This window comes from Callorhinchus milii, unplaced genomic scaffold (genome assembly GCF_018977255.1).
Source record: "Callorhinchus milii isolate IMCB2004 unplaced genomic scaffold, IMCB_Cmil_1.0 Scaffold3, whole genome shotgun sequence".
NCBI lineage: Eukaryota > Metazoa > Chordata > Chondrichthyes > Chimaeriformes > Callorhinchidae > Callorhinchus > Callorhinchus milii.
Genome location: NW_024704744.1, coordinates 54311390 through 54339175, shown reverse-complemented (window position 1 = coordinate 54339175; position 27786 = coordinate 54311390). Strand labels below are relative to the sequence as shown.

At 39.6% G+C, this 27786-nt stretch overlaps 1 protein-coding gene across 1 annotated transcript in view; it reads left to right on the top strand.

Moving 5' to 3' along the window:
- anapc1 (anaphase promoting complex subunit 1) overlaps nt 1-27786 on the top strand; it is a 70630-nt gene that overhangs the window by 8215 nt on the left and 34629 nt on the right. Inside the window, exons 8-30 of the mRNA XM_042333056.1 lie at nt 1060-1142; nt 2028-2101; nt 2863-3008; nt 3558-3784; nt 4820-5029; nt 6601-6696; nt 7167-7257; nt 7738-7803; nt 8605-8742; nt 9362-9502; nt 9781-9841; nt 10017-10204; nt 10599-10673; nt 11109-11374; nt 11733-11824; nt 12984-13132; nt 16935-17013; nt 17855-17891; nt 18007-18077; nt 18726-18904; nt 20378-20604; nt 21932-22050; nt 26134-26405. Of these exons, the coding sequence (XP_042188990.1) occupies nt 1060-1142; nt 2028-2101; nt 2863-3008; nt 3558-3784; nt 4820-5029; nt 6601-6696; nt 7167-7257; nt 7738-7803; nt 8605-8742; nt 9362-9502; nt 9781-9841; nt 10017-10204; nt 10599-10673; nt 11109-11374; nt 11733-11824; nt 12984-13132; nt 16935-17013; nt 17855-17891; nt 18007-18077; nt 18726-18904; nt 20378-20604; nt 21932-22050; nt 26134-26405 (3087 nt within the window). The remainder of the gene's footprint in view (nt 1-1059; nt 1143-2027; nt 2102-2862; nt 3009-3557; nt 3785-4819; nt 5030-6600; nt 6697-7166; nt 7258-7737; nt 7804-8604; nt 8743-9361; nt 9503-9780; nt 9842-10016; nt 10205-10598; nt 10674-11108; nt 11375-11732; nt 11825-12983; nt 13133-16934; nt 17014-17854; nt 17892-18006; nt 18078-18725; nt 18905-20377; nt 20605-21931; nt 22051-26133; nt 26406-27786) is intronic.

Genomic DNA, 27786 nt, shown 5'->3' with positions numbered 1-27786 from the left:
AGAATTTAGCAATGTTGGATTTTGGAAGTTCTATTTTTACAATTTTAAAATACAACAACTGAATGGAAATGTTTGTGATTTATAAGAAAATTAGCTCAATATATCCCATCAATTGTCAGAATATAAGAACATGTGTATATGTAATACAACTACCACCCCCCCCCCCCCCCACCCCCCCCCACCCCGCCTTAATATATGCTAAAGGATGAAGAATTCCCAGAATGGATTTAAGTGGTTCAGGGAGATCCTTCAAATATATCAGTGTTGATATCAATCTTAGGATTTGGAAAGTGCCTCATATTCCTGGTTTAGATTTAATGTTCTTTTAATCAATTAAATAATTGCAAGAAGAATCCTGCCAGTTACTTCTCCTGTTACTTACTTCTATTGGGCTTTTCCAGGTTAGGAATCTGGGTCTTCTTTTTATGATCGGAAATAGGCTGAGATGGTTAGTGTGAAATTCCAAGGGGATACCGCCTCTGTTTTTTTTTAATAAACAGCTGCCTTTAGTTGTTATTCTTAATGATTCTGAGTGATTTATTCTTGGGAAGGTTGAATCCTTAAACCATGAATTTAGTTTGTAATCTTTATTTTTTCTGCTCAAGTATCTGTGTTAGAAACTCCTCTTCAGCCTCCTGGCAGCAATGAGCAATTAATCCTACCTGCTATGTTTTTGCAAGAGAAAGTGACTGACCTTGTGTGAGTGTCCCTTCTGTTAATTGTTTTTTGATTTGGACTGGTTTTACTTTGTGTCTCAAACGATGAAGGCTCTTTGGTTCAGTTACACAGAAGCCTTTGACATTTGATACATTGATCAAATTTAACCCTGTTACACATCTTGAATTGAGCTGTTGAAAACCACTGATTTGAGTGGGAATTTTCCCATCGTGGCATTGATATCCCCAGTTCTGTTTTCTTATCTTTTGTGTAATAGTCGATGTTCTCTATTTACTATTTTATCATTTACTTCAATAAAGCCCCACAACCACTTTCTCCCCGTTTAGTAAGTATCCTTTTGTAAATGAGCCACTTTGATGACACATTGCTTTCTCCTTTCAGGTTGCAGGTGTGTGGGCAACCAGGTACGGATTAATCTTCGAGCGCAGCAATCCCGTACAGGAAGTACCTCTGAGTCCACCGAGGTAGGCAATTGAAACACATTCCCAAGGTTATATCCTTGGAACTGGTGCAAATATCCAACTTTTCCATGGTGCTAACCAGCTCAACCTTGAATTCAAGGATTTTAGGGTTATCTTGTAGGGTAGAATATTTTAGATAGGATTTTGAGCTCATGGTCTAGGCTTACGAGGTAGTGCAATACTGGGTGTTTTTTGAATGAGATGTTAAACTGCCTGCCTGTTCAGGTGAACAGTTTTAACCGTGACGCTACTCGTGTGAATGCTGCTATATAAATTCAAGATGTTGTTGTTGACATCAAAGATCATACTGCACTATTTGAAAAGAAAATAGTCTTTGTACACAAATACACAGTCACTGTACTTTGCAATTAGAAACCCTGTGAAGTATTTTGAGACATTTTGACATGATAAACTGCTATATCAAATGTAAGAATAATTATTATTTAGCTGTCAGAACTGGTGAGGCTAACCTGTGTATGATAACCAACCTCCAATGTCAGTTGAAGTTCTCTGTTCTTACTCCCCCCCACGCCTACAACCCACAAAGGCACTAATTTAGCTGGGTGTGGATTCAGAAGCTGAGGGCTTTCTAACGTATTCATATACAAACCTGGATAATGTGTGTTGGCAGGTTATTTGACAACAGCAAACCTGTTGTCTTTATACTATCTACTGATAGTCCACTCCTCGATTCCCTAATCCAATTATTTTAAAGGATATTTGTGTGGACTTGAAATGACGAAATCAAATGAAACATACAGTAGCTTTCAGCTGAACTTTAGCTATTTTGAATCAATTAAATGTTGCGTGGATCAGTTTCAAAAACAAACTAGATTGGTAATGGGCTACTCTTGAATGCTCTGATTGCTGCTGTGTAAATTGTTGCAGGGAACCTTTGCCTACCATGTTCAGCATGCTCCATCCACTGGATGAAATTGCACCCCTTGTCTGCAGGTCAGGAGGTAAGGTTGACTTTGGGCATCATCCTGCCTCTGTGTGATTGACTGTGTGTATTTGGAAACTGTCCGAGTTGTGATTACTTTATTTCTTGAATTAGTGATAAGATTAGTTAGTGATAAGGAAATCAGTTTGATATAGGAAATAAAAGTGGTATAGATTTCTTTTGAGGATAAGCTTCTGATGAGAGAATGGTGTCTAAAATACAGTGATTTCAAGGAAGAAGTTACCCAGGAGTATCTCACGTCAACTCCCGGGAATCCTCTCTGATTCCATCTGCTCTCTGATCTTCTGCTTAAATTGTATTTAAAGGTCACAAGAAAAATTTGACCTCCAAGCCTTTTGATTTCATCGGTTTTTTGATCTCTTATCCATTACAGCATCAAGCTGTTTGTTGTACTGAATCCAGCCACCCTTCCTTGGTAACCTACTTCAGTTGCTTCCTGGTGCCTATCCTACAATTGTGCTTCACAACCCTCATCCAACTCGGTTTGCATTAAGGGAGGTTGCAGAGGCTCACGGCCCTTGTTATCGCACTTTTGTGGTCTTGAGGAAAGTCTGAACGTTAGGTAGTAGTCTGGAATGTGACAAAAGTATGGGCTTGAGAGGTACATGGAAATCCAACTTTCTAAATAAGAAAATAAGTTGGATCATTACCAATAATCCTAGTATATTGAAAATGTATGCTTTTGGCAGCATAGTGATTCTATTTGTAACTTGTTTACTTTCAAGTTAGAAGTCAAGAATTCTTTCCTCTGCCATCCAGGTCTGAACAGTATGACAAGAATACAGTATGTTGCTGACCATACTCTGAAAATTGTTTTCTCCTGCTCAAAACCATCTATTATCATGACATATGACACCATACAGTGCCTTCACACAGTTTGGACATTACGCAAAATTAAAATGGAGGTATTTATTTTTCAGATGTTCGCGGTTACTTTTTTATTCTTCCTGCCCTTTGTATTGTTCTGATGCCTCAAATTGGAGGAAGAGAAATACAAGAGATATACTGTTGAACTTGTCAAAATAGCCAGATGTTTATATTTGGGAAGCACTCACAGGCCTGTATATTCAGTAATGCTGATCATTACAGAGGAGGGCAGTGTGGCCCCCACAGCTTATACGTGACAGAGTGGCTCATCCTTTGGTGTTAGCTGATCTGGTCCTGTGCCCAGGAACTGATAGACACTTTGACTTTGGTGTCCTTCAGGCTTGCTGCCAAGTTTTATATTGCGGTGGTGTTTGTGTGCAACGTGTTGGGAAGAATTCTTTATTGTATGTCTGGTTGTCATCAATCTTCCAATATTCAATTTGTTTGCTGAACCAAAACTTCTTTCAAACAATGAGGAAGACCACATGTACATTGGGCAATTTAAACTTCCCTCAACACGTTATCAATCATCTTGACACGCACTTGCTGCGTTTCCAGCCTGGCATAAATTGCATCTTTTTCAATAGGAACAAAATACACTTCTGAGGTATCCAGGAGCCTCGGGCACCCCTCAGAATGTGGCTACCAGCAGCTCTTTGACTGCCCACCTCAGAAGTGTCTCAAAGGGAGAGTCCCCGACTGCGTCTCCTTTCCAAAACTACTCCTCATTTCCCAGCCAGAGCAGGTCTACAATCTCACCCGGCGCACACTCCCGCTCTCATTCTCCTTCCATTTCAAACATGGCAGCTCTGAGGTTAGTAAACGCATTCTCGTTGAAACTTTTTTAAAAAAAACTAAAGAAAAACAATATCATCTATTTTTTTTAAAAAAAAGTTGTACAATCAAGTCACAGGAACAAACAAGTACCATTTAGGCATTTCTGGCAAACCTTTTAATTTAAGAAAAATTTGGAGAGGGATGTCTTTGCTTGATTATCCTTCGAGCAGGAGTTCAGGATGTGCCAGTAACAGGAGATAAGGCTAGCAGTGAAGGAAACCACACAGTGAGCTGGTGGGATATCAGTTAATGCTCCTGATTGCTGAACAGTCACTGTCAGGACTCACATAGGAATAATAGCCACTTACTTTGCTTAGGTACTGAAGAACCGTGAATGCTTGTGAACTGTACCTCAAGAGAGGAGAGGTAAAGGAAGAAAATCAGCAGGGGAAAAAGTGGCTGAATACTACTTGTTTAGAGAAATGTTTCAAGCCAAACTGAATATGGATTAACCAATCAATTCATTAAACAAAGAAAGGACTTGTATTTGAATAGCACCATAACTTGTTGAAGCACCTCAAAGCACTTCACAAATGATTACTGTCAAGGGCAATGGCATTTTGTAGCCAAATATGCCAAACTTTTGCACTAGCAGTTTCCTGCATTCAGCGCTTTAGAGCGTCCTCCCGACGTGAAAGGCGCTATTCAAATCTAATTTTGTTGTTGTTTTTGCATACATGTGTGCGGAGATTAAACCATCTTCAGGATTGTTGGCCAGGACACCAGGAGAAACTCCCTTCTCTTTTTAATGAGATCTTCAGTGTCCTTGCAGATTACATTTACAAAGGAGGTTGTAGTTTTAAGTTTGGATAATTGATGATAAATAAGGTTGGATTATTACTTTAAAAGTTGTTAAAGTTATCGCATCCAGAGAACAAAAAATGTTTCTTGCTTATTCCATTATTGCTTTAAATCAATACCTTAATGTTGCAGATAGAATTTTGTATTATTTCCTGTATTGTACTTCACACATGTTAATTCCTGGTTAATTTTGTTGCTCTGTGTTTTACAGCCGTTCCCATTCCCCGTCTCTGGGAGCTTCGGCTTTCTCTGGCGTGCAGAGGTTTAACTTGTCAGCATACATGCCCTCTCCAAAGCGTGACAGAACATCCAATTCCCCCAATAGTACTCTGAGTGACTCCTTGCTGATCCCTGAAACAGAGCCAGTTATTCCAGAGTTGTGCCTTGACCACTTGTGGACAGAAACTGTACTGAATATGAGGTGAGAATCATGTGCATTGGTGATGCAAAAGCATTATTTGTTTTAACATTATTCCAAGAATAAGGGGGTCAAGTTTGCAGTTGATGTGATACTCTTCTTGTCAGTCCCTCCCCCTCACCCCCTTCCGATCTTAAAACAGTAAGGACATGCTGGTTGTGAATGTCAGCTGGATGCCAGCTGTTTATTAAACAAAAAGTTGGTATCCTGGAAAGCTGTGAACCAGAAGTCCAATGTGTGGTCCCAGCTTCCCTGACATCAAGACAGATTGGTGTCGGGTGGGGCAGGGCCCGACTCCAGCACATTTGATGTGATGACAAATGGGTCACAAATTTGTCCTCAATCTCTTAGACGTTTTGGATTTGTGCATCTTTGTGAACCACTCAAGCTTTGTTCTTTCAGTTTTTTGATGATATTGAGGCCTCTTGGGAATCATTTCTTTAGCTCAGCCTTGCATTGATGCTGCCAGTGATCAGTGATCTCTATATGCTATGTAAAATAGTGTAACTGAGAGATTAACACAGTGTCAACTGCATCTTTCTTTTGTTCAGCTGGGTATCTAACACATGCAGAAACATATCAACAAGCTTAAGAATATCCAAACCAAACTGAGATTTCCATGCATCCCATCTACAGATTGAAACTCCATACCTAATTCCGGAAAGTATTAGGCGCAGGTCGGCAAGAGCCAAGGCTTGGGACCCCAGAATACATATTGGGGTACTACTGGAGTCTAACCAGCTAAATCCGCATAGCTTGCCATTGAGAGCATTGCCCGGCAAACTTTCCTATTGCTTGTCCTACTCATTAGTTCTTTGGCTTGCAAGGTTAAGAGGAGATGAGTGGGATGAGTTCTTGACCCAGTGACTGGTCTGCCCTTTCAAGTTCTGCTGATGAGCCAGCCTGGCTGTGCTGTCATCAACAGTGCCCTGGAACACAGTGGACACTCCTGGCTCAGGAACTGAACTACCAAGACTGCCACGTATAGAGGTGGGGGGTTGGAGGTGCGGAGCTTTAGCAACAGCTGCTTATGTCTCTGCAGGCCAATCCAGGTGGATTTCAAAAGTGTGTTCACAAACTCGGACTCTAGGTAACACCTTCCAGAAGATGTTGCCCCAAGCCTCAGAGTTTCCTTGTCAACTGTCTAGTATTTACCACACTGGAGGTCATCTGCTTTTACAATACAGCTTGTGATGCACTAGGCACCTTGATGTTCTCGAAATCCAAGGGTATGTGCTAAGCTTACTCAGTACCAGCTGCTCATTCCAGGTCAATCAGCTGCCAGTCAGTAAGCATACCAGGCTTACACCGCACCAGCTGCTCAATCCAGATCCTCATGTGAGGGATCTTGGGAAATAGATGTGTCTGCTGTGAAGCCAACTCCACCTCCAGGGAGTGCACCTGACATGTCAGTGCAGCCCTGAGCGCTCGCTCCCTGCAGTCGTTTCCCGTGTTCGCCACCTACAGCAGAGGGCTTCCTCCGGCCCATTTGTAAAGTCCAGAATCAAGCAGTGAGGTGGAAGTACATTGTCACGTGCTCCAATAACTTTAAATTATGTATTTCATGTTTACAGGGAAAAGAACTCCCAGGCTTCAAAAGTATTTATTACCAGCGATGTGTGTGGCCAGAAGTTCCTATGTTACTTGGTGGAGTCCCACCATCAGTTGCGGTATGTGAAGGAACCATTGGTCAAGGTTCCGTAGCTTTTAAAAGTAACTTATTTCCCAGACAATAATTGCCCAGATAAATTGGTCTTCATGACATATGTTGCTGTGTGCTTTACTGCTGCACTTCTCCTCTATTGCACAGACACTGATTTACAGTAATTACTTGTGAAAGTGCTTTGATAATACTGTACCAGGCAGACCGATGGGATTGGCTGTAAGCACAAAATGGCTGTATTCATGATTCATTTGCATGTTTCTGATGTACTTTGCACATCGCTGTAATACAAAGTATTTATACCCAAAACCTTTAAATCTGATTTCATTATTTCTTCAAACTGGTTCACATGGCTGTCATTTTGACATCTTTTCAGATGAGTGTCTTGATTATAATTTAATGTTAGGAGTTGTGCATACTGAATGTCCAGCACCTAAGAAGGCCTTTGTGATTGATTTCCATTTAAATCCTAAACAGATGTGTGAAATTTGAAGAAAGCAATGACTTGTCACAGCTAATTTTTGGGGCCGTCACTGTGTTACAGGCGAAGGATGCTGCTTCCGTGGAGGTGAGCTACATATATATCTATAAGCCTTGCTGCTTGCTAATCCAGGATGTTTTTTGGTCAGCCTGGTGTCAGACACATGCAGAAACCCATCCCCACGCTTAAGAATATCCAAACCAGAATGAGTTCCTCATTTGTATGTCACCTACACATGGAAAATTCCATGTGTCCAGAATGAAAACTTCAGCCCTTTCCATTTTGCTCTTTGAGGGTGGTTTTCTGCCATTTCTGCAGTTCCTCTGGTTTCCCATTGTTTCCAAGCAGCAGACCCAGACTCCTGCTGGTTTGTGGTGAGAGATGAAAAATAGACTCTGAGCACACATTCATATTGTGTATTCGGGTCAGAAGGTTTTTTTGTTTTTGGAGGAAAATGGAATGCATCCATGTATTTGGAATGGTGCAATTCAAGATAATTCCTGCATTAGAAATTGCTTTACAGAAGGTAAACTTCAATTGTGTGCATTTGTTTGCCTTTTTGTGCAGAGTGTGAACACAATGCTGGTGCTTGAGAGCGGTGGGAACCTGGTGCTGTACACGGGAGTTATACGGGTATGTTACCGCACTAAATCTATCCCTGAAGTTATCACACAGGTTGCTGTGCTGAATCCTGCTGTGAAATCTACACTGAAATATTTAAAACCACCGCCCCTGGTGGTGCTCAGACCAGCTTCACCCCTTGCCGTCTTCACTTTAAATTGTGTTTGTATGAACTGAATATATGTGATAGAGCTCCAAATTATGAAAATAATAATACTTGCATTTGACATAGTGCCTTATCGTGTCATTGAGACATCTCAAAGCGCTTTATAAACTATGTTGTAAAGTCGAGTGATGGTATTTTGTGGGCGAAACGCAGCAGCAATTGCGCACAGCAGTGTCCTGCAAAGTCTTATATAAATTGAAATATAAATCAAATGCCAGAATTATACAATTATGCTCTTTAAGAGTGGTTTTCTGTTCGTTTCTGCAATTCCTCTGGTCTCCCATTGTTTGCCATCAGCAGATCCAGACCCCTGCTGGTTTGTGTGAGAGATGAAAGATAGACTTTGAGGTCACATGCTCTGGCCAGGGCCATTTGTGATATGGACAAAATCTGTTTAAGTGTGGTACTTTAAAACCCCTTATGCATAGTGCCACATACTTAGAATTTCTTCTTGTTACTTCCTCAGAGAAATTCAAAGTTATGCTGAGGGGAGAGCGATTTCACCTTGTAGCCAAGTGCCTGTGGGGTCCAACATGGGACTATCTGCAAAAAGATTTATCAATGTAACATTGATACTTGGATATGTTTCATTCCCACCCGCTGAAGGACAGTAAAATGTGAAACTGTGATTCTGTTTGCTTTTAAAGATTGGCAAGGTGTTTATTGCTGGACTTCCAGCCCCATCCCTGTCTGTGTCCAACCCAATGCCACGACCCAGTACTCCGTTGGATAGCATTAGTACTCCAGCTCGGTCTTCAACCAGGCATCCTGGTACATTGGATGAGGTAAGATCTACATTGATTTGTTCACTTAACAGACCCCATGATAGAAAAATCCTGTATATTACACAAATTTACGTGAATGGTCTTTATCATAGTTTCAGCCTGTGAATTTCAATTCTGATCTCTGCTACCCTGTGAGAATAATATCATAATAATACTTGCATTTGATATAGCGCCTTATCACGTCTTCTAGACATCTCAAAGTTCTACACAGAATATACTGAATTAACTGTATATTTTGTGGGCAAAACGCGGCAGCCACTGGAGTTCTGCAGCCCACCTGGGGGAATTTAAACCGTTGACGGATTTTTGTTAATAGTGGCTGTTGATGGAGCACATTATTCATAGTACCCAATTTTGAAATACAGTTGTATTGGGAGAATGTGAATTTGCAATGAATTTAGTATTTAAAATCATATAATTTTCAGTGCAGAAGAAGGTTATTTGGCTCATCTTGCCTGTGCTGGCTCTCATTTAGAGCAATCTGTTTAGCCCTACACCCCTTTCTTTTCCACATTTACTTTAATTATTTTTGACGAAAATTAATTGCCTTTGTTTTGAGAAGTATTGAGTACCAAGTTCTTTAATGTAATTTTTAACATCTTTTAACTCTTAATGGTAGGCTGCATGGCTGTCTCCAGTCCCTGAACTGATCGATTGTACGAAGATTCATGACTCATTGTATATGGAAGACTGCACCTTTCAGCAGATTGGAACTTACATTCACTCTTTGCGTGATCCTGTTCAAAACAGAGTTACCCTGGTAAGTTGGTCACCGTGGCCACGTTTATGGAAATATTGGTTGTTCTAGAGTTTAAATGTTCAAGCTGGTTGTGGTTGATGTGTTTTTAGAATTCAATTTTATTGCTTATAAGCATAGACTTGATGGGATGCTGCTCCAGGTTGGATGTGAGCCTGTGATGGATATCTGTCTGGATATTAATTTGAGTCTGTAAAACTGCGCCTTGTTGGAATATGGAAACCTAAATGCCATCTTTAGAAAACAAACTTTCACTTTATTAATTTGTTTTCTCTCTATAGGAAATGAGTAACGGTGCTTTAATCAGGATTACCACACCTGAATTAGCAAATTCTCAATTGGGTAAGAATTTGCCAATCTTATTTTCTTTTAAGTAAATCTGTTGTCTTTACAGAGATTAGGTACATTTTGAAGATTTATTATAATGAAGTGAATTTGGTATTTTCTTGCTAAATTTTGAGAAGGACATTCTGTCAATTAATGTTTGTTGGTGTGTTTTTTCTTTTATTCTCCATAGTAAAAAAATGCTTACAAGCAATAAAATATATTCTCCCCAAAGAGGTTGCAGTGCAAGTTTTAATTAAGTGGTACAACACCTACAATGCACCCGGAGGCCCCAATTACCATTCAGAATGGAATTTGTTTGTGACCTGCCTGATGAACATGATGGGTTACAGCACAGACAGATTAACATGGACGCGCAATGTAAGTAAAACTCCAAAGCCAAAAGTGTGTAACACTCTTCCCCCCACCTTCCTTTAAAAGTTTGGACACATTTGGCCATTGCTTTGCAGCACTTTAGACTTTTTGAGAGGTACAGTATGTTTGGAAATTTAAATTCTGATACTTGAACTTGGTCGACATTCATTCTGCAACTGTAGGTAAAAAGGCAGTTGACTGACACAACATTTTTTTAAATGTTCTATATAATGGTGATTAATTAGTAGGTGGTGGCTTTTTNCCCCAAAACATGTATAACACTTATGTGTTTTTTTGTTCTGCACAATGTCTTGTTTGGTAGGAGACTTGTGAAGTGTTTGCAAATATACAATCATGCATTAAAACCTGTTTCAACTCTGAATCTGAACTGTCCACACAGCTTGACTTTGAAGGCTCCCTGTCTCCTGTGATTGCACCCAAGAAGGCCAGACCATCTGAAGGTGGCACAGATGAGGTAAGGAGATATTTCATTGCTACTATTTTCAAACCTGAAAAAGAACAATTCACTAGCTAAGATATACATCCACAAAGATTGATTCTTAAAAAAGCATCCAGACAGGATTTGTGTTTTGTTATTTGTTGTTTGTTTTTCCAGCTCACAATTATTTGGGATTACTTAAAAAATATTTTCACTCAGTTTCACACTAATTCTCTGGCTATTTGGTAATTATCTTCCCAAAGTTATCCTACTTTTTTCCATCCCTTTCTGTCTCTTTGTGTGAGAAGTGCCTCTTCTCCTTTCTGCAGCTCCTCTGACAATCTATTAAAATCAAACACTGATTTTTGTAAAATTGTAACTGTACACCATCATATTATCCTTATTCTTGTGTACAATATATATTCATATTTTCCCATATTCCTAATATCATCAAAATTTATTTACTTTTAGGACTGGGATTACATACTGACATCTGACTACCATCGTAACTTTGAGTCTCACCTTTTGGCTAGTGCTCTGCATTTAGACTCCATGGAGGTGTTGCATCCAAAGGAAGAGATTCTGCAGAACCTCACCCTGGACTCAACAATGATCCTCTTCAGCCACATTCCTGCCATTTTCTTTGTGCTGCACTTGATTTATGAGGAGCTGAAGTTGGATAGCTTGATGAGGGAGGGTGAACGATCCCTCGTCATTCTTCTACATCAGCTTGCTAGGTAAATACAAAGGCCTTTTCAAGCCACCTATTATGGTCAAATTGTGTTGCTTCTTTGCAAATGAAACATTTTGAGATCAATTAGCAATAAAACCATTTACTCCATCAGTTTCCTATTAGATGCTTCAGCATGTAGTACTCTGTGTTTTGCCCTGTTAATATGGAAGTAACGTAACTGTTATCTATTATCTGTTCTTCACATAATATGTATAGAATATCCCTCTGTAGCACTTTGAGGTGCTTCAATATGATGAGGATCTGTATCGAATTCAAGGATTATTATTTCTGTTTCCTTTTATGTAAGTTGTATTTTAATTTGTCAAGTATATGTTACATGAAGTGGTTGTTTTCCCAACCAGAGATTTGAAGCAGGACGCCTATATGGATTTCTATTGGCGAGACTATCCTTCTTTGGTGAAGAATTTAAAGCAAACGTGTAAAATTGATCAAGGTACATTGCTAATCTTTTGCTTGAAAATTGGTTGTTTTTTTTATTTTGTGCTTTTGAGACTGGAATAGTCTCTGTGCTGATGTTTCCGTTTCCATTGAGAAATCAACTGTGCTGAATGACAAATGGAACTTATTACACTGGCGCTAACGTGATGTGGCATATAAACAAAAGTGCACTCAACTAGGATTAGGTAATGATTGAAATACCGTTTCTTTGTGCACAGTGATAACTAACATGTTCCACAGTAGGAAGACGAGGTCAGAGAGGCCATATGACGCCTCTGTGCAAGTGGGATAGATGTGGGTGTTGATGTTTTTTTAGTGAAGGAAACTGAGAACCGAGCAGGATTGCAATTAGGTAAGAAGGTCAAATATTAAAGCAGTTGTGGAATAGATGAAAGGAAACATGTATTGTAAGAGAAATGGAATAAAAATAGGAAGGAACAGATGAACACTGGGTAATTATGAATTTTATAACGCAATACAAATTTACATTTATTTGGCATCTTTCACAAGGGAGGACACCACAAGGCGATAGACAATCAGATATGCTGAAAGCCTGCCACCAATGGTGGGACAGAGGTGTGGCTGCACACATGTGTCGTGTCCTACCAGTAGAGGGCCCAGGATCTGGCTGATTGTAATTTCCCTAACTCTGGGAAGACCATACAATCCAGGCTGAGACCAGCACATTTAAGCACATAAAAATCCTTGATTTTAATATTGTGCCTTTCATGTCGGAAGATGTCTCAATGCACTTCACAGGAATTTTGCTGTGAAGTCCAGTGATAGTGTAGTTTGTAGGCGAACATGGCAGCCAATTTGCATACGGCAATGTCCCACCAACAGCCAGGAGTGAGTGACCAATTTTACCCGGGGATTGGAAGAATTGGGATTTGAACCAGCGAGCTCCTGCTCTACTCACCGCACCATCAGGCTGTACTAACTATAAACATCTTAATGAAACTATTTTGACGCATATTCATCTTGAACAATAAATGTGAACATACATTTTGGAAAACGGAATGTAACTGTGTAAATACAATTCTTGGAATCCGCTGTTGTGGCTGCAAGATGGTGCATGTTTCAGACAATTTGAATGTTAGAGAACTTTGTTACAGATTTCTGAAAATTTTAAGATCTGTTTTTTTTCAATCCAGCTCACACAAGACTCATGCACCAGCCATCCTTCCTTACCATTGATCCTCCAAGCATATATCACTGGCTGAGTTCATGCCTAAATGGGGATGTCATATCCCCTTTCCCCTACTTGCCTGGAATCTGTGAAAGAACAAAGTTAGTGGTGCTGGTAGGTGGTGCTTGAGCTTATTCATTCACATTGGAATTATTGTTCTGCTTGTCTTGTTGGGCAAGAGATTGTGTTGATTGTGGGTTAAACACAGGAATGTACAGGGCTGGGAAAGACCACTGCCATTCATCTTGCTGGTCCCAAACTAACGGAAAACTCTCAAACTATTTCAGTTGAAATTTAGTTCCTATTTATCAAGACTGTACGAGTTTGGAGTCTTTGAATGATTGTGGTGTTAAAAATGATTCAACCAATCTTGATGTTGGAACGTAATAATAATAATCCTTGCATTTGATATAGCGCCTTATCACGACTTTGAGACGTCTCAAAGCACTTCACAGAATATACTGTAAAGTGAATTGACTGTATATTTTATGGGTGAAATACAGCAGCCAATTGCAGTGTCCCACAAACAGTCGTGGATTGAGTGACTAATTTATTATTTTTATTTTTTTGAAGGAATTATTACCAGTAGAAAAACTATCTGCCAACCGACTAACAACCGGGTTCTTATTTACTGCTAAGTAAAGAGAGGTGTGTGGAGTAAGGAAACTTGCCCAACATTTCGTCCTGCCTAGAATCGAACCCAGGTCTCTCGCTTGCAAGGCAAGTGCTCTAACTGAGCTACAGGACTCCTGTAATAACTATTCTGAGGGACAGGAAAAGTCCAAAGGCCCAAAACGATTCACACCTCATCCCTTCTTGCTCCAGAAATGCATTCAGTAGCTTGTTTAGGTTATATCTTCTGTTCAGTTGAATATCCTCCTTTGCTATCTTATTCCACAACACGATTGTTCTGTGTGTGTTTGTGTGTGTGTAATTTACCAATGTCTGTACATTTGGTGAATTGCAAGTTGATCAACACAACATTTTCCCTGCTGTCCTAGAGTCCCAAATGTTGTAAAGAAAAGTAGGTTGTGTAAATCCAAGGGTTGTGAATTATTAAGTGCTATGGTGCAGCTCTCTTGTGCATTGAAATTGAAAAGTGCAATGTTAGATATCCTAGGCAACTACAGCACATGTTGATGCCTATGAAACTTCAACAGTATTGTTCACGAGGTGATCTGCAGTCCAAAATATATTTCATAAGTTGTTACCAAGTTGTCATGCTATTATTATTGTGACTAAAATGGAGTGATAAGTGGGTGAGTGCAGCCAGTGGAAAATCGCACAGTTGATGACCTTTGTTAGCAGCTTTTGCGATCCTACGCTCTTTTACCAGGACATGTGTGCGCCCCAACCCTCAGAAACTTTGCCGATAAACCTCTTTTGCACTGGCTAATTCTATCCCACGCAGATTTGTTTTGGCCAACAAACTCCATTGGCACAGTGAAGGGACCATTTTCAACATCTCTGATTACACATTGATTGAATGCTCAGACACACCTGGCTACATGCAAATATGGCAGATAATGGGAAGTTTATCATCCTTCAGTCTCTATGAACTCTAGTTCTGAAATACTATAACTGGGGAAAGTTACAGAAAGGATTTTCCTTAAACTTTCCTTTTCCTTCAGTAAATGCCCCCAAATTCAAATAATTTGGCTATTCATCTCTATGTTGTTTGTTCGTTGTTGCTGGCACAGATTAGCTACTGGATTTGCCTGAATAAAGCAACTTCATTTCTAATCGATTATATTTTTGTAAAGCAATTAAAGTTGTTGATTTTTATATGAGTGGCACAATGGAAATGCAAGTTATTACTAATCTTGAAAAAATATATATCCTTGAGAATGTTAGCTTCTGTAAAATATCTCTTGTTGCATGTTGTCCTTCAGTGGCCAAGTAACCAAATTGCTCAGGGAAGTTATTGGCAAAAATGTATTTTTATTTTATTGCTACATGTTGCTACAGTGTATTCAGTTATGGCACTGGAAATTAATGCCGCATTCAGAAAACTGCTACATAACCTGCATACCATTGTTGAATAACACTAAAAGGGCCCAGAACTGCTGAAGTTTGCTCACATAGCAAACTCAAGAGGTATCCAACTGTGTTCCTACATCCATTAATTGCCGAACTTCAGTCTTGTAAGACTGCTTCATTGGAAGGACTTGGAGCGGCAGGGATTCTTCCCACTCAGTTCCCGTTAAGCGCTCTGAGTTGCTACCCTGCGTGGAGGGAGCTATATAAGTGAAGTTGTTGTTGTTGTTGTTAACCCTGCAAGCCAAAGCCCTAACATGTAGAGTGGCCTGAGCTGGACAAGCAGTGACAAAACTTACCAGATAGTGCTCTCAATGACAAGCTATGCAATTCTCGCTGGTTAAACTTCAGCAGTACCCCAACACATACACAAGCTTTGGCTCTTGCCAGCCTGTACTAATACTCTCAGGGAATACTTAAGCAGGATGCATCCCTCCAGGAAGTGATGGCGCATTCTAATAAATATCTCGGGAAATTCTATATATAGGTGGGATGTATGCAACTCTGTTTGGTTTTAATATTCCTAAGCATGTTGATAGGGGTTGTGATGGGATTCTGCATGTGTCAGACACTTGGCTGACCCTGAAAAAGTCTTGTAGATCAATTGCCAACATAAGTGAAGACAAACTGTGTCTCCTATAGAGAACCCCATGAGCAGATTTCACTGCGTAAGAAACACTTTATGTCAAGGGATGCTTTTTCCTGTGTTTGTACCATATAGGTTATGGTTTTCTCAATCAAACATGATTTCAACCCCACTTACATTAAATCAAGGAATCCGAGAAGTTCAAGATTGTCCCAAGTTTATCTGAATTTTATCTTCTATCTTCTGTAGTCTTTGTCTGCTTGTGCAGTAACTCAGTGTAAATGAGCTTGCAAGGTTATTTATGATATCTTGTGTTACAATATCTTACAACTACAAATAGTGTTACTAATTTATTGCTGAATGTATAGTGTTATTTATGTTCTGTGATTCAATACTTAAGTAGCCCTAATTACACACTTTTTTCAGTTTGTCAATTATTCATATTAAGCAGAATGTTCAGCAGTTTCATTCTTCAAGTTGTGGTTTAAAAAACAGGATGTTGATGCTTCTTCTGTGTCCCCTTCTTTTCCAGTAAATCTCTCGATCTGAAGTACCTTTAAAGTAATAACCGGTATTAGATTTATGTGGTGTTGTGGGTGGGAACGTGAATTCACTGTATCATACTATCTCTAACCAGCTGATCTATACTTAGGGTTGGTGGAAATCGACAGAATTCGGTAAACATTGATACTCGTCAGTTTTTTTTTGCAAAGTTCTGCAATCCAACAAAAATATTTTTTCATCAATTAAAGTCCACATTTATCAATTTTTAACAATCATTAGACTATACCAAAGGTCGTTTCGCCCACAAAATATATGGTCAATCCACTTAATAGTATATTCTGTGAAGTGCTTTGCAATGTCTCAACGACGTGATAATGACCCAACCTCCTGCTTGGGTCCAAATCCCTGACTGTCCAGCGGGTTGGGACTTCTTCCCGACGTGAAAGGACTATACAAATGTAATTTGTTGTTGATAAGGTGCTATATCAAATGCAAGGATTATTATTGTTATTATTTCTGGATGTTTGGATCGCCACCAATGTTGCTTCCTGTCCATTGTGTTGGCGTCTCTTGCACATGGTGCATACACACAGTGACCAGGAGGTGACCTAATAATCAGAAATCAGGCGTTTTTGTCGTTTAAAAGTTTTTTTAAGTTAAAAATAAACATTAATTGTACCCATTGAAAAAAAATTGATTTGCACCAACCCCAAAAACCTCTCTTGATGGGCAGCTGCTTGTCCTGCTATTAAATATATTACCATATAATATGAATCTTTTGTGTTGCAGAGCTTTGTATTATACATACTCGGCGATGAAAAAGCTCTTTCCAATGAACCATCCATGTATTTAGTCAGAATATCAGCAGGTAAACTTTTCAGAAATTAATTTAATTTTTGAGTGGCATTAATATAGTTCAACCAGCAAATAGAATTATATGTCAAAGGTTACCAATTTTTGCCAGCAAAAATAGTTTCATTTGTTTGTACAGTTATCAGTCTGTTGAAACTACTGAACTCTTCATGCCATACTGTTGCTGATGATCAGTGATACATTTTACCTTGAGTTGTTCTCTTATCAGAACCGATAAACGACAGCGATTTGCTGCCTCCAATAAATGTAAAGCAAATAGATTTTATATTTTGTATCTCGTTTTGAAAAATCCCAAGGTCACTAAATATTGTTCTTGCTTCATTCACTCTCATTTGGGAAAAAAAAAGTCTCTTTAACAAATTACTGCTTTAGAAACATAGTAATGTACAGCACAAAAGGAGGCCATTCGGTCATCGAGTCCGTGCTGGCTCACAGAGCAAGGAGATCAATTCAATCCCACCGTCCCAACTTATCCCCATACCTCTTCAAACTCCTCTCTTTCATATGCCTGTCTATCTCCCTCTTGAGAGGCACAATTGACTGTGCCTCCACCACCCGTCGACATTGTGTTAGAGGCCATTTCCTTACAGGCTCTGAAAGCTCCCCAAAAATTCATCCCAAACTTGTATTTCTGGTTTGTTCATAGTATTATTGTGTTGAAAATAGTTAAATCATATTTTTGGGCTTGTGCCTGATCAGGTTAAGTACTAAAACTGGTGTGTGGACAGACAGTGTAACACAGGACCAGGGCAGTCTTTCAAATTGAGATGAAAGTGATTGTTTTTTATGTTTGTTTTCACGGTATACTGGAAACTCATTTTGTAAATAATTAACAGGGCAAAGAAAACAGCAAGCAGGTGACGCCAACAAAAGGTGAGGGGCATTGAAATATTTCATGATTGGAAAATTATCACTTCTTTCAAAAAGCTATCTTTTATGTAATGTACATCTGTCTAATGCAGGATTCATTGCGTTTCCCTTTCATTAGGCTCAGTTTGAATCCGTACGCATCATCATCCAGTTTAGCTGAGAAACTGGTGGTTTCCCTGACAAATATAGGTGAGCTAAGAGAACAATTTTTCGACAGTTAGTTTGATTGTTACAAGTTAACTATTACAACTACTGTTTTTTATTCACAACTAAAAACCTGGGTATTTTTCAGTGGTAGTGGTGGTAGGGGAAAGTTGGGTGAAAATTGTTTTTTTACCAATGAACTTTCACTGAAAAAATATTTACTTTTTGGAGCAGCTTATGTGTGCTTATTACAATGAACTCCCATCATAGTCACTTAACAGTGAGAGAAATTTCACTCCTTTAATTACATTCCATCCTTCTTCATTCACTTTAAGATATAATTATTCCTCCTGTCTCTTCTTTGGAGGAGAGACGAGTAGTTTACAAATTAGCTAATTGGTTCTTCTGTGCTGATCTACCTGTTGGAAAAAGTTAGCTGAGCAGTGATGGGGATGGAATGCACGTGATTAATTCCAGCATTCATTTTAAAATTCAGTCTTTAGCACGTGTCTTACAGGGCTCATATTAGCCCTGGGAAAATAACTCCAAAGTCTTGGTAAGCTTTTGAGAGAGATATCAAGCTTAAGAGACACGTACCTACATGTGTCCAAGCAGTCATTCAGGAAATTCAATGTGTTCGTGAATAAGCATGTTCTCTGTAAATGTTATCTGTATTTTTCTGTTTGGTTTTAGAGTTTACCTTGAAGGATTTGGAGTCGCTCCCCTTTGGGGTTGCGATTCCTATACGGGATGCTATTTACCATTGTCGTGAGCAGCCTTCTTCAGATTGGTCCCAAGATGCTTGCTCGCTGATTGGACGTCAGGACCTTTCTAAACAGGCACATGAGGGAAACCTGCATAAGACAAAATCTGTACGTTCATGTCAAAGCTGCTTGTAATCTAAGTTGTGAGTGGATCTGAAGATGCAAGGACTGCCCCCATCCCATTAATTTTCTACCATGCACCAAGTAGTTTCTACCGAGGACTAGAAGCCATTGTCTAATGTTGGGTTGACCTGATGACTGGCATGTAATGAAGAGTGGGAACCTTTGGTGATTTCCCCATCCTTAGCCCAGGTCTTGTCTCTGCTTTTGTAGGTGATAGCTTGCAGGCCTATGCACTTCTCAACTGTTTAAATGTGAAATTCTGCTCAAACAAGTGCAGCCTTGCTCTAAGTGGTGAGCGAGGGTTAGAAGCTTATCATTTGCTTTGCCAAGCGTCTGGTTGCATAGATATAGATAGACGTTTGGAACCCTTTTCCCTCATCTCCCTCTTTGTGTAAGTGAGTAACTTAGTAAGGCTGTGGACATTTGTGCTCAGCAGAGAAATTGATTGAGAGTAAAACAGGATGTAGCATTAAAAAACAAGATGAGCAAACAAAAATACGCTCTGTTTGTCAGAACTTAATAATCCTGTGTTTTTTGCTCAGCCAATTACCCCTTCTGCCTCCTCTCTCGATGTGGACTTGTGTTGGATTACAGATCCACATGTGTTCACTGTCCTTCAGTACTTTGTCCAAATACTCATCCTTCATGTGTGAGCTTTGACAGTATGTGTTAATAGACTATTCAATTATTGAGGGGCTCATAGACATTCTGCTCCTGTACTCACCAAATGGCTATAATAATAATAATAATCCTTGCATTTGATATAGCGCTTTTCACGTCGGGAGGACGTCCCAAAGCGCTTCACAGAACACACTGTAAAGTGAATTGACTGTATATTTGTGGGCGAACGCGGCAGCCAATTGCGCACAGCAATGTCCCACAAACAGTCGTAGATTGAAAATGACCAATTTATTATTGTTTTTGGTTTTTGGAGGGATTATTATTAGGCTCTGTGTGGAGTAAGGAAACTTGCCCAAGGTTTCGCCCTCTGCCTGGAATTGAACTCAGGTCTCTCGCTTGCAAAGCGAGTGCTCTAACCACTGAGCTACAGGACTCCACGACTATGTGTATGTTGTAGCAATCGAGAGCAAGAACTCTCGCTGATTTTACCATTCTTAGTCCAGAGACACTGAGCGCAACTGTCCCCTGATTAATGCCCCCGGCTGCGATCAGCCAACTTAGCACAGACCAAGGATTGACCCAAGTATCTTCAGATCTTTACTTCTGTACTTTCTTCCATGCAATTCCTTTACCAAGTAGAGCTGAGTCTGCTCTTTTATAACATGTCCAGAAGCCCCTGTGAATAGCACACTGTAATAACAGTTTACATATATATGTATAGCTCCTTTTCACATTGAGAGGATGCCTCAAAGCACTTTGCACAGCTGACTGGGCATCCAAACTGGGGGGAAGGGAGAGCTGCTATGTATGCAGTTATTAATGCAGTGTATATTGTAGGCTATTGGACACTTACTGACCTCCGATGGAACCTCTGGAAGTGAAGCTGAGGAGGAGGAAGATGGAATGAATGAGATGAATCCAGAGTTGATGTCTCTGATCTGGAATGAGGATCTGCGTGTTCAGGAGGTGCGTCGGCTGCTCCAGAGCGCGCATCCTGTCCGTGTGAATGTTGTGCAGATGCCCGAGGTGAATGATCACGAGTACATCGAGGAGAAAGAAAACAGGTAAAACAATGTTGCGGGTGTGGGCGAGTTGAGAAGCATATCGAAGCCCCAGAATAGTACAGCAGGGGTTTATGTTTGTGATCCACTATTAATTGTCTGAGACAGGTGGCAGTTGAAGCCAGGCACTCCTCTATGGGGGTAGAGAAGCAAACACAATTGTGGAGAAGTCCACTCCAGCATTTCTAAATCAATTGTTTCAGAGCACAAAATAAGTTCTGTTCACAAAATGTGCAGTCAATCCACTTTGCAGTATATCCCGTGAAGCCTTTTGAGACATCTCAATGACGTGATAAGGTTCCTATATCAAATTCAGCGGTTATTATTATAATCTACAGAGTTGGTCAATGTTGTGTTAGAATTTGCAATCTTTATGTATAAGAATGGAAGCAAGTGATGGTGTGCCTTATCATTAAGATAACACAATCATAATAATAATCCTGATACAGTGCACTCCATTTAATTGCATATCAGATATGATTGCATACTTCATTTAATTGCACAGCAATTTCTAGATTGCAGGAGTTGACCGTGTGACCACAAACCGTTTGATTTGCAATAATGGCAACTTCTAAGATGAAGTATACTACGCTTACTTTAGCTCACTACTTTACTAGTCCTGGTCATAAATATATACTGTTGATATAAACTTGTTATGCTTGACATAGTCCTCAAATAACAAATCTGTACTGCTCATTTGTTTTAAATATAGTTATGAATTTATGTCAATAGAACTTCAGGTAATTCTCCGAATAATTGCACGGTGTCTGTCTGGTCCCAACTTCATGAAATTAGACGGAGTGCACTGTATTTGGTATAACACCTTTCATATTGGAAGGACATCTCAAAGTGCTTTACCGGAAACGTTACTGCAAACATAGCAGCCAATTTACGCACAGCAATGTCCCACAAACAGGCATGAAGTGAATGATCATTTTTTAATTTGGGGATTGTTAGCCAAGACACTGGGAGAAACTCTTGTCTTTTCGAATAGTGCCATGTGTCTTTTAACATTTATCTGAGCAGGCAGACAAGTGTTTAATGTCTCATGTGAAGGACAATGAGTCACTGCATTGCATTGGCGTGTCAGACTTGACTATAAGTTTCTAGTCCTGTTGTAGGCCTTCTAAGTGCTACCAACTGAGCCAGGCTGATCAGGGATGAAGTATAGGATTGCTCACTGGCATGTTTGTTTGACTTCTCTGTATAATTTGTATGTGTAAAGTAGCAGCTTGAGCTGACTAGATCAGTTTCTCAACTTTATACTGTTATACATTTTACAGTGTAATTTAAACCATCCGTTAATCTGAGTAATTTCCTCCTGAAATAGGTTGCTGCAGTTGTGCCAGCGAACTTTGGCACTTCCTGTAGGAAGAGGGATGTTCACACTATTCTCTTATCATCCAGTGCCGACCGAACCACTGCCTATCCCAAAATTAAATCTGACTGGTATGAATTTTTCATTTGAATCTACTAAATGCTGCTTTAAAAATGATAGCTTTAGTGGCGATGTTCCATGGGATTCAAACATTTTGCAAGGTATGCGATATCTGCACTGAATACCATTGAACTTGAGAAAGTATGAAATTCTGGGGACTGAATGTAAGAATGGACTGTACTACTGAAAATGATGATGAAAATCTCATCTCTTTGTACGCTGTAAGTGCCCAGCATATCATGAGTTTGCGTTTGTACAATCTTTTTATGTTGTTGGGTGCAAGCCCACAGGACAAGTTTCCTGGAATTTAGCATTAGTTGGCACAAATGGACAATATTACTCAGATCAATAAGGATCAATCAAGTCATTAAAGATCAATAAGGATGGATGAACGTGAGGTACAGAAACATCACATGGTGTGTTGGGCATTGCTTCCCATACTTTTGGCAAAGGTTTATTTTGAAAATGTTTATTTTTATTCAACAAACCACAGCTTGAACAACAAAACAATAATAAGAAAAAGGTAAATAAGTGTCAGGCATGAGTTGAATAGCTTGCTGGTGTATCATAACAACAAGCAATGTTTTTTGTAAAAAAAAACTTATTTGCAGAAAGATGATACATTCCGTTCTTGTTTAGAAAAGAGAAATCAATTATCAGTATCAAGCTCCTTTGAAATATTTTCAAACTTCATCTGAAATTCTATTTTATATTATTTTATTTCTCGGTGGGTTTTGGATCGACCCGAACTCAATTGTGACTAAAATATAAATGAAGAGGCACAAGCGTGTAAATACAAAAACCCGGAAGGAATTTTGTCAGGAAAGGGCCGTCCTGCCACTTTTAAATTAAATCTCACTGGAAGGGGAGATGTCAATAATGAGGTCCCGCCTGAAGAAAAATACTAAATAGCAACTGGCCTTTCACTGGGGTACAGCTGAAGGAGTGTTCCGCCCTCGGTCCAGAGCAAACCAATCTTCCTCCCAACAAGCTGCCTGCCCCCACTTATGAGGCAGAAACCAATGAATATATAATAATGAATATTCTACAGGACTAAAGAGACGGAAACAATAACAACAAATTATTCAAACAAATAAACTCTCTCACCCAAACCTTGCTGCTTGACTCCTGTAGGAGTCTTAACAGGCAACAAACCCCTTGCTTATGTGATGAGGAGAGATGAAAACATCCCCAAAGAGGTACTTCAAAACAATATTAAAATTGTTTTGTGCTTACCCTTAATATACACAATACTTACTAACTGGTGAACAGCAAAGAGGAACTATAAAATTACTGTCAATTTACAGTCAACTTTGTGTTATGTCTAACCTGGGATTGAATGTTACAGGAAAACTTTCTATTTCTGTAACTGATTGTCTTACTGTTTATGCAACGAATAAACAATAAACAATCCAGTAACAATTGGTATAACTTCATGTGGTTGCAAGTTTATTAAAAGTCAAAGGAAATTCCTGATTTCCCAAAAGGTCCATCTGTTTGTTCCAACTTCCTTCATTAGAACATGATTGAATTCCAGATGTGTGCAAGGAAAAAAGATGTTTGAAATTCAAGCCCAGAATGTACGTATCACATTGTGCTTATGAATTGTTTATGAATTGTGCAAATCTAGTTGGGAATAATGATTTAGGACATATTTATATTGTACGGCTACTTTAACAGCAGTTCTTCAATATACCAAGCTGCTGAATCCCTGAAGTTCATCCCACTTACATAATTTCACAGCACTGTGCCAATGAAGAAGTGGCTATGCACGTGCAGTTATGTGAGGATTGCGAATTGTGACTTTCATTGTTTGCTCTTTTGGAACTTCCCTGATATTTGGGCTCGATGGGTGGAGTGAGAAATCAGCTAGTCTGAGACTGGAAAATAAGAACAAACGTGTACTCCTGAAAGCAGTGTTTACAACAACGAAAACCTTGCATTTATATAGCACGTAGGATAGCAACGGATGGGGTTGGATGCTGAACAGAAGGAAGGGGATGGAAGTCATAGGTGGGTTCAGAGTGGTAGGATTTGAGGCAGGACTGAAAGCCAGCAAGAGAGGGAGACAGACATAATGGTAGAGGAAAGTGATTTCCAGAGATTAGGGTCTTAGTTAGCTGAGACAGAAGCAATAATAGTTAGCTGAGTTGAGGGGCAAGTGGAGGAGTAGTGTAGAAGAATGGGGAGGTGGGGAGATGCCAGGGAGTGGATAGATTTGTGAGGGTGAGGACCTTGAAATTGATCTACTGGGAGACGGGGAGCCAATAGAGACTGGTGAGGCCTGGGGTGATGGGCAGGAGTTTACATTACGGCGTGCCTCTTGAAGGTTGCAAATTGTGACTTTCATTTTATGAATTTTGGACCTTCCTCTACCAATTCTATCTTCCCCTTCACCTTCCCCTATGTCACATCCCCTCCAGAAGAGAGAGTACTGTGACATTTTCTTTACCACATTGGCACTGATGAAAGGGCTAGAAGGTAAATATGGCATTAAATGTCACACAAAATTGTGGTATTACAAATCAGAGTTTCATAATGGGTTTATTTTTGTGCCTCCAGGTTGTTTTTGTCGAAAATCTATGAATGTAGAATGATTTTCAGAGAAGCTGTCAATTCTCTGATGTTTCAGTTTGTATTCCTGACTCAGATCTCAGAATCCATTGAAATTGGTCATTTTGTTCATCACTTCAGAATTGTTGCTCGTACCTTGCTACATTTTTACATGTGAAGCTGTCAAATCTAGGTCAGGAATATTACAATTTCCCACCTGTTTGTTTTGAAAATTATTTAACAATCACAGAATTTACTTTTTGAAATACATAGTTTCAATTTTACATGTTTTTGTTATATCGTCTTGTTGGTGTGGTAGCCAGGTGGTTAACCTATAAGTTAATTCCTGCCAACTTTGGATTTGCTACTGCATACGGCATTCCACTATATCCAAGAGTGTTAACCACGCCGCATAATGGGTGCTATATAAATGCAAGTCGTTGTCTTCTAAAGCATGTTTGCTCTAATAAGGTTTGCTTTGAGGAGCACCAAGCCACAGAAGCAAGTAGGAATTGGTACAGAGAAATTGGTAGAGGCCAGAACAGTGGACTCGTTTCACATTGGATCTGAAGAAGTCCAACTGTAAATGCCAGCAGTAACAACAATATGTGAAAGCTGTAGTAGTCAATATTGTTAGCTTTATAACACCATTACAGACATAGACATCCTGCCTATTTGATGTTTTGCATGCAGTTCCTTTATGCTCAGTTATTTTGATACTCGTGATACCAGTTTCACTTTTTGAACCCTTGAATTCTTCAATCTTATATATTTGCGCCGTCAGCTTTCTCAATGCTGCCTCTCTTGTGTCTCTGTTTCCCTCCATTTAGAGAAATGCTTTGCCTATGTTCAGGATTCTTCCCGACTGCTTGATTGGCATCGAGAATCACTGGCACAAATAAACAATGAAACAACAACAAGATTACATTTGTATAGCGCCTTTCATGTTGGGAAGACGTCCCAAGGCACTGGGAATACAGTAAACTCCTGACAAATCATCACCCAAAGGAAAAGGGCTCATTGACGAGTTATCCAGAGTGTTGAGTGAGACATATGTATAAATACATTAATAAATGCGGCTGGGATATTGACAACAATGATGACTTGCGTGACAAGTTAAGCCGAGGTTGAGTTATCAGGAGTTTACTGTACCTACCCATGGTAACAGAATTTTAATATATCAACACAGAGTACTTTTGGCAGTCCACAATTTGGAATGATGCTACTGCTTCTCACAATTTCTAGACTTTAGCAGAATAAATACTGTCTGCTCTGATAACAGTGTTCCTCCAATGATACTAAGTGAATTGAAGATATGTTCACACTGCCAGAATACAGTTTCATTTACCATTTAAACCTAGGTTTCCAATAGTGAAGATATTCTTGCTGTTGTTCACACAGTCACTTGGAATAAAATGTACAATGTTTTCAATGATTGTTCCAATGGTTATGTATTTTACTAAAATTATGGTTAACTATATGACAAATAGCATATGCTCACTTCACCCTAATTGTGTATTTTTGTTGTTTTTAATATTCAGGACGTGCTCCTCCTCGAAACACAACAGTTGACCTGAACAGCGGAAACATCGATGTGCCACCCAACATGGCCAGTTGGGCCAGCTTTCACAACGGTGTGGCTGCTGGTCTGAAGATAGCACCAGCTTCTCAAATAGACTCTGCCTGGATTGTGTACAATAGGCAAAAGAACACTGAGCTAACAAATGAGTATGCGGGCTTGCTGATGGCACTGGGGTTGAATGGACACCTGAGCAAGCTGACTACAATGAGCATCCACGACTACCTCAGCAAGGTATGCTACTTAACTTATCCCAAGTATGGAAGAGGGAAATGGTTCAGGATTGTGAAGTGCAATTTTAGGATAGACACTGCAAAGTTTTTCTTCACACAGATGGTAATTACCTAGAACAGGTTACCAGGGAGGCTGGTGGAGGCGAGGACAATTGACTCATTTAAGAAATAACTTTATGTGGTGATTGTAAGGTGGTGATCTGGAAAGATGAGAAAAATTTGATGCAGGCTTGTCTTCATTCAAACCTGTCTTACGATTTACTGTAATGATGTTATTGCAGATTTTGTTGATGTGTTAGAGCTTTTTATACAATGTATAAAAAAATTTACCTTTTTTTGAACCAAATGGTCGATTTGCTGAATTGCTGGTGACGATTACCTTGCTTGTTAAAGCATTTGCACCATGTAAACCCTGACTCCCTGCGCATAAATGTTGCTGTCTTTCAAGTGGTTTTCAGTGGAGGAATATCTGCATTGGTTTTACATCTTATTGAATCAACAATTGACCTGTGAGCAGAGAGTAAAGGAACTGGGCCAATTTTCATTGGAACAGAGAAGTTTGAGGGGACAACTGATAAAGATTTTTAGAATGATGAGGGCATTTGATTGTGAGAGTAGATGAGGAGAAATTATTCCTGCTGGTTCTGAGCCAGCGAGTCGAGGGGATCAATATGAAATAATAATAATTCTTGGATTTGATCTCGTGCTTTATCATGTCTTCGAGATGTCTCAAAGCGCTTCACAGAAGATAAAGTGAATTGACTGTATATTTGTGGGCGAAACACGACAGCCAATTGCGCACAGCAACATCTCACAAGCAGTAGTGGATTGAAGCTTAGACAACAACAACAAAATTACATTTATAGAGCGCCTTTCACGTCGGGAGGACATCCCAAAGCGACAAAATGTCTTTGCTTAGAGAGTTGTTGGGTTGTGGATTGCTCTGAGAAATAAGGTGGTAACCGCAAAGTCCATTGTAGCTTTGAAGAGGGTAGTAGGTCTATGAATGATAGAGGCTTGAAGGTATATGGGGATAAGGTAGGGCAGAAGGATTAAATGAACTCCTTACTTTGAGAGCTGGGCAGACTTGATGGGCCAAATGGCCTCCCACTGTGCTTTCAATTTCTATGGATTGAATGGATTGCTATTTCTAAGAGTCAGTTCAGACTCAGTGATCCTGTGACAGACACAGACAAAGGAGCCTGTGGAATATATTTCTATGGTTCTAGGTGAGGAACAAAATTGTCTGATTTTGAAATATTTGTGCAGTGCTGATTATTTCCAGCAAACCCCAGAGATCTCTGGAGGCAACTATGAGAGAACTGTGCCCTTGAGTGTGCAATATATATTCAGCAGTCAAAACTGCTTGGTTTTTTACAGTT